Source organism: Meriones unguiculatus, chromosome 14 (assembly GCF_030254825.1).
Source record: "Meriones unguiculatus strain TT.TT164.6M chromosome 14, Bangor_MerUng_6.1, whole genome shotgun sequence".
Taxonomy (NCBI): Eukaryota; Metazoa; Chordata; class Mammalia; order Rodentia; family Muridae; genus Meriones; species Meriones unguiculatus.
The window spans coordinates 1555001-1567080 of NC_083361.1; the positions used below are offsets into that span (position 1 = coordinate 1555001).

At 58.5% G+C, this 12080-nt stretch overlaps 1 protein-coding gene across 15 annotated transcripts in view; it reads left to right on the forward strand.

Annotated features, from left to right (window-relative positions):
• Nucleotides 1-12080, forward strand: part of Pou2f2 (POU class 2 homeobox 2) — a 35028-nt gene that overhangs the window by 8492 nt on the left and 14456 nt on the right. For 5 of the 15 annotated variants that reach the window (XM_060366421.1, XM_060366423.1, XM_021664259.2 and 2 more), the window contains exons 2-5: nucleotides 997-1062; nucleotides 1172-1206; nucleotides 1313-1369; nucleotides 6440-6556. In XM_060366421.1, coding sequence (XP_060222404.1) covers nucleotides 997-1062; nucleotides 1172-1206; nucleotides 1313-1369; nucleotides 6440-6556 — 275 coding nt within the window. Of the gene's footprint in view, nucleotides 1-996; nucleotides 1063-1171; nucleotides 1207-1312; nucleotides 1370-6373; nucleotides 6557-7071; nucleotides 7348-12080 lie in introns of all 15 variants that reach the window. The other 10 variants (XM_060366417.1, XM_060366418.1, XM_060366424.1 and 7 more) reach the window with 3 other exon arrangements.

The following is a 12080-nucleotide window of genomic DNA, read 5'->3' on the forward strand; positions in this document are numbered from 1 at the left end:
CGGGCACGCTTGTGGTAAGGTCTGGGGCTCGGAGCACGTGCCCATTCATGGATGTTTGGACACGGCTGAGGCGCAGGGGGCTGGCAGTGCGCGGGCGCGCCTGGCCTGGCTCCAGGCAAGCCCAGGAAGGGTGGGAGCCAGGACATGGTGGGCGCAGGCCGGGGGCTGCTGAGGATGAGGCCGGGAGCCGAGAGCCCGAGGGGTCAGGTTAGGCCCAGGGCCCTGGTTCAGGACTGAGGGGCGCGGTCGGCGTCTGGGGCTCCCGCAGCCTCGGCTCCCTCGGGGTGAGGCGGACTCTCGGCACTGGGGGCTCTGTGCTGGGGGGGTGGCAGCCGTGGGCCTGCCATGCCAGGGCTCGCACTGGGAGGCCCCCGGTCCCCTGGCACCTGGCTCACTGCCCCCGCCTTCCTTGGCATCTGGAAACGACAGAGTGTGTAGAACCGCACTGAAGAGCAGGGTCGGGGGGGGGGGGGGAATGGCCTCAGCTGGAGCGGGGGTGGGGCTGCCAGGGTCGTGACATCAGGCAAGGCCGGAGGCCTGGGGCGTCGTGTGGGGATGCGGGGACAGGGCAAGTGGTGGGCCAGAGGATGGTTGAACAAGGCCCGAGGGCCTGCAGCTCCCAGCGCGTCTCTCTCACCCTGCTCGGGGTGGAAAACGTGGCTCACTGAAACCTGGGGGGGGGCGGGGGGGGAGGGGGGAGCAGGACCGGCTGGGCCGCCTGCTGGGCTGAGGCTGTCTGCTGGGCTCAGGCCAGCTGCTGCGGTCCTGCAGGGAGCCGCCTCCTCCTCCAGACCGGTCCTTCTTGTGACCTATCCCGTCCCCGTGTCATGGAGGCGACCTCCCCCTGCCACCTTTTGGAGTCCTCTCCGTGAGCTGTCTGAAGAGGAGGCGTGTGGGAGAGGGCTGGGAACAACGAGGTGGGGTGGGGCGGGAGGAGGACCTCGGGGCCTCCCGCTTCCTCTCCATCACCCCATTTTCTTTCCTCTCTGTCCCCAGAAATAAGAATGTCTAAACCCCTGGAGGCCGAGAAGCAAAGCCTGGACTCCCCGTCAGAGCACACAGGTGAGTGTGTGGCACCCAGGAGCACCCAGGAGAGGAGGGCAGCTCGCGTGCCTCGGGGCGTGGGGGCAGCCGGAGCGCCTGGCAGCATGCCCCTTCTCTCTCTTTACAGACGCGGAAAGAAATGGACCCGACGTCAACCATCAGGTCAGGCCCGCCGGAGCCGGGGGCAGGGAGGGGCAGCGCGGCCTGGCAGGGCAGTGCCCAGACTTTGCATGCCTTTCCCATGGCCTCGCCCGCTCTCTCTCCACAGAACCCGCAGAATAAGGTTTCCCCGTTCTCTGTGTCCCCGACTGGCCCCAGCACCAAGGTAGGCACCGTGGCGTGAAGTCATCTGGTGGGGGGTGCGGGAGGAAGGCGTCGTCAGCACCTCCGAGGACCGTCCTGCTGCTCCGGTACCAGTGACAAGGCTCCTCCTGCCCCTTCTCACCCTCGGGCTGCTGCCCCAGGCCTGTGACTCACCCAGCTCCTTCCCCTTCCCCAGGGGGTGGGGGTGGCCAGGGAAATCCCCCCCAGAGCCCCAGGGCATCACAACAGGAAGCCAGGGCTCCACCCCCATCCCGACTTCCCTGGCCAAAGGGCCCAAAGCAGCCCTGTACCCCGAAATACACACACACTCTCACAGACACAGGCATACAGACAGACACACACACACACACTCACACACACACACACAGACACAGGCATACATACAGACACACACACACACTCACACACAGACACACATACACTCACACACAGACACAGGCATACATACAGACACACACACACACTCACATACAGACACACATACACTCACACACAGACACAGGCATACATACATACACACACACACACACTCACACACAGACACAGGCATACATACAGACACACTCACACACACACACACACACAGACACAGGCATACAGACAGACACACTCACACACACACACACACACAGACACAGGCATACAGACAGACACACTCACACACACACACAGACACACACACACAGACACAGGCATACATACAGACACACTCACACACACACACACACATACACACACACACACACACAGACACAGGCATACAGACAGACACACTCACACACACACACACATAGACACACACTCACAGACACAGGCATACATACAGGCACACTCACACACACACACACACACACAGACACAGGCATACAGACAGACACACTCACACACACACACACATACACACACACACACACAGACACAGGCATACAGACAGACACACACACACACACACACTCACACACAGACACAGGCATACATACAGACACAGGCATACACACAGACACACACACTCACTCACACACAGACACAGGCATACAGACAGACAGACACACACACACACAGAGACACAGGCATACATACAAACATACACACACTCACAGACATACACACAGAGACAAATACACACCTATGCACACACTCACACACACGGGAGTGCACACCCAGAGACACGCACACAGCCAGCCGGCAGCCCCAGTGAGGACAGCCGTGGGGCTGGAGGAGAGAGCAAGGGGACAGGGGCTCAGAGCGAGGCTATGGGACTTGGGGAGCGGCGGGGCCCAAGGGTGGTAGGGACCACAGACACCGGGGTGGGGGTGCGGACAGGCCTGCTCCCCCAGCCCTGCAGCTTGGCTCTGTGGCCGTGGGAAAGTCACTTCCTGTCTCAGGGCGGCTCAGTTTCCCCTTCTCTGGGGGCGGGGCCTGAGGTCCTCCGTCTGCTGTGGCCAGGGCTGTGAGGACAGGGGGTCCCCACACTGGGACTTGCGACCTCAGCCCGGCAGGGTACCCCTGAGGGGGCCACTGAGAGGCCTGAGGTGCCCCTCCCCTCCCCGCACCCGCTTCTCCCGCGCCTCCTCACCCTGCTTCTCTGGGCCTTTGCCCCCGACCCCTGCACACCTCCTTGTGCCCCCCCCCGGGACGGGCTGCTTCCATCCCCAACCTGTGTGCACACCGCCTCGGATTATTATTTACATAATAATTTTGTTAAGTGGCTCAGTTTTTAAAAACATTTTATTATGGAAAATGTGATACAGAAATAGACAGCCGAGGGTAACAAAAATCCCAGCCCCCGGGAACCCATCAATCAGGCTCAACAATTACCAAATCATGACCGGCTTCGGTTCGTGGCGGCTCCGATAAATGGTTTTTAAATGGAAATTTCGTGAATGGAAAACCAGAATCACTTACATGGAAATAAACACCGTGATTATTAAATTCTGCCCAGAGTCCCTCGTGTGCGGAAGGTCTGACCCCGGCCTCCACTCTTGAAGGGAAAATTAGCCTGCGTAGCTGAGACGCTTAAAATATCACAGTGGTGAGCGGATAGCCACCTGCGCTCCGAGGCCAGGTGAGAGGCCAGCCTGGGCTGCAGTAGTCAGGTCCAGCCTGGGCAACTTAGCAAGACCCTGTCTCAGACAGAACATTCAGGCAGGGATGTGGCTCCATTTGTCTGCGCCGTGACCTTGGGTTTGACCCCCAGTCCTCCAGAAACCAGGCATGGTGATGCCTCCCGCCAGGAGGTAGAGGCAGGAAGGTCAGAAGTTCAAGGTCACCCTTGAGAATCCAGGGTCACACCTGGAGAGTTTGAGGCCTGACGGGGCAGCTTCACAAACAAAAGCTGAGCGTGACGGCAGGCGCCTTTAATCCCAGCACTGTGGAGACAGACGCAGGCAGAGCTCTTCAGAGTTCTGGGCTAGCCTGGTCTACAGAGCAAGTGCTAGGCCAGCCTGTCTTTAAAAAAAAAAAATCAAAACAAAAGAGTTTTCAATATTTCTTAACTTCATGTCAAAATATAACACACATCAGAACACATGCGGAGCCTTAGTGTGTCACTGAATCTCCCCAGACTAAGCGTGCCCCAAGATGGTGGTACTGCTGCTGATCTCAGCCCCATGGGGAGAAGGCAGGAGCGTGCCCTGAGTGAGGCCAGCCTGCGCCACATAGCCTTGTGGGGTTTTTAACCAGGGGGAATGTTCTCAAAAAACTATGTGAGTAGTTTGCAGGTGTCTGTTTGTTTGTTTGTTTGTTTTGGTTCTTTGTTTCTTATTTCTGTATTTTGAGACAGGGTTTCTCTGCGTAGCCTTATCTGGCCTTATCTGGCCTGGACTTGCTTTGTAGACCAGGCTGGCCTCGAACTCACAGAGATCCGCCCGCCTCTGCCTCCGAGGGCCACGGCGCCCGGCTACTATGTGGGTGGGGACGCTTGCAGCCTGAATGACCTGAGTTCATTCCTGGAACCCACGCGGTGGAAGGCGGGAAGTAATTTCCGGGAGTCGTCCTCTGACCTCCGCCTGTGTGTTATGGCATGTGCACACTTAAACACACAAGTAAAATAAAGTAAATGTATTTTTAAAAGCTGGCTTCAACTAGCCAAAAGAGCCCTTAATGTCCTTTCTAAGGAGGCCCCGTAGCTCCAGCTCCTAATAGTGTCATTTCATGCCTCATCCTTTTGTCCCTAAAACTTCTGACTGGTCTATCCTGTAACCTGAGGCATCGGGGCCTGTCACGTGGACTTTCCCCAGGGTCCGTGTGTCTGTGAGCTCCGCTCCCTCTGCATCCCAGACGTCACGCCCCCATCTGCCTGCCGCGTCAGCTTTCATAAGTCCCTAGATCTCCTTTTGCCAAATGAGACACTGAGCTGAAAGTAGCCCCTAATGTCCGGCCTGCTCTGGGAAGTGTGTTATCCATCAATGTCCCCACACGCCCTCAGCCAGCGTCCTTTCAGCCCTGCTGTCTGACGTGCTGTGGAAAGGAGGAGTCAGGCTGGCTTGACGCCGCTCTGTTTTCTGTATTCGGTGCAAACGGTAGCCACCCATGGTGAGAGACAGGGAGAAGGCAGAGCGGCCTCCCCAGGGCAGGCCGCGCCGGGCACTGCTGTGTGTGCCAGGGCTGGGTCACTCTGAAACGACGGACCAGAGAGAGCAGGGCGGGCGGAACACCCTCCTGCTGGGGTCCCAGCTACGCCCCCCCACGCCCATCATGGGTCTCCGGAACCAACGTTCTCTAGATGGGATTTCAGTGTGTAGCACAGGCTGGTCCTCAGACTCATCAAAATCCTCCTGCCGTAGCCTCCCACGTTAGGAGTAATCGGCCAGGATTGCAGGCGCCCACACCATGCATTCCAGCTTGTAAGGTTTGTTCGGTCTGGGTTTTTTTTCCCCCCAGTTTAAAAAATAAAATGTATTTTGTTATATTTTTGACATTATAATATAGTTACAGGCCTCCCTTTCCTTCCTCCAAAACCACCGCATCCCTTTCCCGGTTCTTGTTCAAATCCCTGACCGCTTTTTTCATTAGTTGTTGTTTCGTTCATGGAGAGAGATAATGTGTTCCTACGTGAGGGAGCCCTGGCTTAGGGCTCACAGCAATCCACCTGCCTCCAACCCCCAGGTGCCCGGATTTCAGGAGCGTAGCACACTGCCCAGCTCTCCGTGGTGATATTTTAAAACACCCTGGGCACAGAGGCACACGCCTGTAATCCCAGCACTCGGGGAGACAGAGGCAGGTGGATCTCTGTGAGTTCGAGGCCAGCCTGGTCTGAGTCCAGGACAACCAGGGCTACACAGAGAAACCCTGTCTCGAACAACAAAAACAGAGTTTCGCATACATGTTTGTCTGTGCGTCTTGTGTAAATGTGCGTGTCTGGTGCCCACAGGGGCCAGAAGGGGGTGTCAGGTCCCCTACAGCTTCGTTACTACTGATGGATAGTTGAGCTGCCGTGTGGGTGCTGGGACCAAACCCGGGTCCTCTGGAAGAGCGGCCCGTGCTCTTAACCGCTGGGCCATCTCTGCAGTCCCTTCAACAAAATGTCATTTCAAAGGACAAATAAGAGCTGTACCCTCCTAGGTGGGCACGGGGCCACACGCCTTTAACCCCAGCACCCGGGAAGGGGGATCTCGGTAAATTCCAGGCTGGCCTGGTCTACGCAGTGAGTCTGGGACAGCCAGGGCTGCACAGAGAAAGCCTGCCTCTACACACACACAGTAACAACCACCAGAGTTGGCGCCCCACGCTGAAGCATGTGAGGGCATGTCCCCCTGGAGACCTCCCCGGCTCCTAGCCTCGCCCTCTCCCGCTTTACAGGTGGGGAAACTGACTCCCGGGAGGCAGAAAGTGCTTCCTCTCCCACGGGGAGTGTGCGCATAGCCAGGATGCTGGCGCTAAGAACACTGAGGCCAGAGAAATGGGCAGAGGCCTCAAGCCGCGGCCTTGCCGCTGTGCTAGCCCACTCCCCTGTGCCAGCCCAGGGCTGCCACGGCCACACACGTACCCTCTTTTTGGTTCACAGGTGGGCATTCTCTCTGGCCTCCACTTAACATTCTGGGGTCCCGGACCCTGCCTCTCTCCTCCCCAGATCAAGGCTGAAGACCCCAGCGGCGACTCAGCCCCCGCAGCACCCCCGACCCCCCAGCCGGCTCAGCCTCATCTGCCCCAGGCCCAACTCATGTTGACGGGCAGCCAGCTCGCTGGGGTAAGTACCTGTGAAGGATGCTGCAGAGGGTAGGAGGCTCCCGTCTGCCTCAGGCCGTGGGGGTGCCAAGTCCCAGCAAGGCCACAGCTGCTCTCTCACACCCTCCTTCTCCCCCTCCTCCTCCCTCTCCTCTCCTTCTCCTCCTCCCCTTCCTCCTTCTCCTCCTCCTCCATCCTGTAAAAGATGTGTCTCCTAACAGCTTGACTTGCATCCTAAGACCTCTAGGCCTCTGTCACTCTGGCCTCTCCTCCTCCTTCTCCTCTTCCTCCTCTTCCTCCTCTTCCTTCTCCTCTTCCTCCTCCCCATCTTCCCCTCCTCCTTCGTCCTGTACAAGATGTGTCTCCTAACAGCTTGACTTGCATCCTAACTTCTCTAGGCCTCTCTCACACTGTCCTCCTCGCCCTCCTTCTCCCCCTCTGTCCTGTAAAAGATGTCCCCTAACGGCTTGACTGGCATGCTAACCCCTCTCTGCCTTCTCTGCCCCGCCGCCCCGCCTGCCTACTCGCCGCCTGCAGCTCACAGCGCTGATGCCTGCCCAGCAGCAGCTTCTCCTGCAGCAAGCGCAGGCCCAGCTGCTGGCCGCCGCGGTCCAGCAGTCCAGCGCCGCTGCCAACGCCGCTGCCGCCGCCGCCGCCGCCTCCTCCGCCTCCTCCGCCTCCGCCTCCTCCGCCTCCGCCTCGCAGACCCCAGCCTCCTCTGGGGGAGGCGACCTGCCGCCATCACAGCCTGCCAGCCAGCCCCCAACGACCCCACAGCTCACCTTGTCCCAACCCATCCAGCTCACAGCACAGGTAAGGGCGGCGGGGAGCCCGGCGCGGTGTCCGCTGGAGCGTGCTCCCTGGAGCCCGGGCGCATGCGCAGGAGGGGGTGACTGTCCGCGAGGGCCCTCCGACAAGCAGCCGCGTGTGCGGGTCTGCAGCTGTGGGGAGCCTTGGGAGCGTGAGTCCTCCGACCTCACAGGCTGCTGTGCAGTTACTGCAAGGAGGCGGGAAGCCGCCTCCCCGTGAAGGGTGTCCTGTGGGAATTAGAATCCCTGCGCCAGGCTTGGGGGTGCAGCTCCGCTGCTAGACTGCTTGCTTAGCATGCCCAGAGACCGGGGTTCAAAGCCAAGCACAGATCTAGTGTGGTGGCGCACGCCTGTGATCCCAGCACCCAGGGAAAGGCATGAATCAGAAGTTCAAGGTCTTCCCCGGGCACTTAGCCAGTTGGAGGCCAGCCTAGGCTACAGGAGACCTATCTGACAGAGTAAGACAAAGCCAAGGCCCAGTGCACAGCCCCGCCAGCAGAGCCTCACAGCTCCGTTCATCCAACGGATGATCTTCCCAAAGGGAGGGCGCCCCGTGAGCTGAGCCTAAGAGCGGGTTCATCCCGCCACGTCTACCCCACATCATGAATTAGTGGCTATGTTTGTTTCCTGGTGTCGCCGTTACAAACCAAATGATTAAACACATACGCGCATCCAGGAAGTGGTGGCACACGCCTTTGACCCCCACGCTCAGACTGCTGAGGCAGGAGGATCTCTGTGAGTGTGGATCCAGCTGGAGCTACCAGCAAAACCCAGAAAGCAACAGGGTAAAACCAACCAGCGACACCACTAGTATGGGTCTGCACTCCATCTGAAGGCTCAGGAAACCCTTGTGTAGCTCCGGGTGATGCCAGCCGGCCCTGGTGCCCTGAGCTAGGCTGCACAGGTCGCGCCGCCTCTGCCTGAGCTGCCGCTTGGACTCCTCTCCCCGCCTGTGTCCAGATTTCTTGTTCCTCTTAGGGCAGCGGTCACTGTAGTGGTGTTGATCTTGTGAGCGTACTTTAATTTGTCGTGTCTGCAAAGAGCCTATTTCAGAATAAGGTCGTGTTTACAGGCACCACGGGCGGAACTTAACTTTAACCTGTCTTCTGGGGTTCAGCAGTGGCTGACATATTTCCATACAGTGCTGTCTGTTAGCAAGTGGTGGTTCAAGCGTGGTAAGGCCTAGCTGTGTGCAGTGGCCCTCGCCTTTCCCCAGCACTGGGGAGGCAGAGGCAGGAGGATCTCTGTGAATTTGAGGCCAGCCTGGTCTGCAGAGTGAGCTCCAGGACAGCAAGACCCTGCCTCAAACAAACAAAGCCAAAGAAATGTAGTTCACTGATAGAGCCCCTGTCTAGAATCCCCCAGTGAGGGGCTGGGGTGTGGCTCAGTGGTAGAGCCCCTGTCTAGAATCCCCCAGTGAGGGGCTGGGGTGTGGCTCAGTGGTAGAGCCCCTGCCTAGAATCCCCCAGTGAGGGGCTGGGTGTGGCTCAGTGGTAGAGCCCCTGCCTAGACTCCCCCAGTGAGGGGCTGGGGTGTGGCTCAGTGGTAGAGCCCCTGCCTAGAGTCTCCCAGTGAGGGGCTGGGGTGTGGCTCAGTGGTGGAGCCCCTGCCTAGAATCCTCCAGTGAGGGGCTGGGGTATGGCTCAGTGGTAGAGCCCCTGCCTAGAATCCCCCGGTGAGGGGCTGGAGTGTGCTCAGAGGAGAGCCCCTGCCTAGAATCCCCCAGTGAGGGGCTGGGGCGTGGCTCGGTGGTAGGGTGCTTACCTAACATGCATGTAAAAGAACTAGGTTAAATCCCTGGTAAAGGGAGAGAAAATAAGTAGCCACAGAGAAGCCCAGGATGGCCTTTCAGATAGGCTCATCCCCTGCAGCTCACTGCTGCCCGTGTTTCTACAAGCTCTTGAGTTCACTGCATTCTAAGGGGGTGAAAGTCTTGGGAAATCCTACAGCAAAGAAGCCTTTTTTTATTCCCCCCCACCCCACCCAGAGCTGAGGATCAAACCCAGGGCCTTGCAGTTGCTAGGCAAGCACTCTACCACTAAGCTAAATCCCCAGCCCCAAAGAAGCCCCTTTGACTTCCCTGAGGGCAGCTTTCCCCACTCTTCTCGCTGTGTGCTGCTTACTCCTGGGGGAGCTCTGCAGGGGAACTGTCCAGCTCTTGGGGCTGTCCTCGCCGGGAGTTACCCATTTTGGAAGGTCCAGCCCATTACGTAGGTGCCCCTTTGGGGCTTTCCTGAGCCCAGAGCTGGGCCTGCCCCTGGGCCAGAGACTCGGAAACCACTCTGCTCCGTGATGAGTTTTCCTAGCGTAGCCCCAAGCGCGCCAGGCTCAGCCCATGGCAATGACTGTGTTTGCGCCAGGCGCTGTGCGAGTGTGTCTGCAGACACCTCGGAACACTGGCCCCGTCCCTCAGCCAAGGCCGCAACGAGACCGCAAGCCTCGGGTCCCCCTGAGGAGGACTGGCAGAGCCGGCCTGGGAGCTCAGAGCTCCACCACAGGGCCTGCCTGCCTGCCGCGCCATCACTTGAGCCACCCTTCACGGGACGCGTTTCCAGTCCCCTCCCCCGGGCCTCCGGAGACCTGGGCAGCAGGTGCACAGCATTTGCTTGGTAGCACACACACTCACTCACTCACACACTCACATACACACACTCACACACACACACTCACGCACACACTCACACACTCACTCACTCACACACTCACACACTCACATACACACACACTCACACACACACTCACACACACACACACTCACACACTCACACACACACACACTCACTCACACACACTCACTCACACACTCACACACTCACATACACACACACTCACACACACACTCACACACACACACTCACACACTCACACACTCACTCACTCACACACTCACACACACACACTCACACACACACACACACACACTCACGCACACACACACTCACACACTCACACACTCACACACACACACTCACACACACACACTCACACACACACACTCACACACTCACACACTCACATACACACACTCACACACACACACTCACGCACACATACTCACACACTCACTCACTCACACACTCACACACACACACTCACACACACTCACTCACATACTCACACACTCGCACACTCACACACACTCACTCAGCCAGTTCTCTGCCCTATCTTGCTCTCCACCTCTGGCTTCACCTGGGCCTCTTCCTCCACACCAATCCCCACGCCCAAGTAGTCGCCATGAGCATTCCTGTTCTGCCTGTGTCTGAACGGGCCCTGGCCACTGCCCACCCTCCAGCAGAGGCCTGGGGTGGGCCTGCCGCCACGGTGGCCTCGGAGCCCTCCCGCTCCCTGTGTTCCCGGCCTCAGGGCCACGGCGGGCCGATGCTCTGCGCCTGCGGTCCCATCCTGCTCGGTGACCACCTCCCCCTGCCCTTCCCCCTGCAGCCCTTTCTTCTTGCTCCTTTCTCCTCTCAGCAGGTGCAAAGCTGAATACAAATTCTGGGAATTCATTCTCACGGGCCGAGCCGCCCTGTGGTGGTGTGGGCCATACCTCCTGTGTGATGGGGAGCCCACAGCGCCAGGCTCAGCTCCTCCTGCCCTGACTTACCCACGGCCACACCACTCTAGACCAGCTCCTGGGCCCCTCTCCTGGGCCCACCCCAGCTCCCTTTGCCTCCTCTGCTCTGTCCCCGCAGCCATGTCACTAACGTCCCCAGGGCTCCTGTGTGTTGGACGCTGGCAGAATCTAGGGACTTAGGAATGAGTCACAGTCACTTTTGCCTCCCAGGACACTCCCTGGCTTGTAGAGAAACTGAATGTGTTACATTTGAAAATACTAAGAAGTCTAGTCAGAAGCACTCTTAAGGCTGTGGGTGTTCATAATAGAGAGCCCCTGCCTCAATGCCCCAGTGAGGGGCTGGGTGTGCTCAGTGGTGGAGCCCCTGCCTAGAGTCCCCCAGTGAGGGGCTGGGGTGTGGCTCACTATTAGAGCCCCTACCTAGAGTTCCCCAGTGAGGGACTGGGGACATGGCTCAGTGGTGGAGCCCCTGCCTAGACTCCCCCAGTGAGGGGCTGGGGTGTGGCTCAGTGGTGGAGCCCCTGCCTAGAATCCCCCAGTGAGGGGCTGGGGTGTGGCTCTGCTGAAAAGCTCTATATCACTTGCCTGGTTTGCCTGAAGTTCAAACCCCGGTACCACAAAACAAAACAAAAACAAACAAACAAACAAACAAAACATTCATGCCCCCTCCCCTTTAAAATGGTATTATAATATAAATACTCAGGGAAAGTTCCCTCGCTGGTTAAACGGCCCGTCAGGATGCTCCCCCGCAGCTCCTCCGAGGCCCGATGAAAGGACGGTTCTGTTACATACAGTTGGATAATTGGCCGGCCGGTGCTCGGCGTGGTGCGCTCTGCTGAGGGAGCTATGTGGATATTTATCGAATCAATGAGGAGCGTTTTGTTGCTACAGTTTTTCAATCAAGGAAAGGGAAGGCGTCTCTTCAGGGGAGTGTTCAGACACCTGGAGTAGGGGTCGGTATCGACAGCATTGACCGGGGACCTGAGGCTGACTGTGAAAACATGGTTTTGCATTGGTCCAGTGAGTGGCCGGGAATGCAGAGAGCGGTGCTTAAGCAGTGTGCGAGGCTGAGAGGGGGCTAGGGAGTGACCCGAGGGTCTGTGGGGTGGGGGCCAGGAGGGGGTCGTGGAGGTCACCTCTGGACGAGCGGGAGCCGAACATGC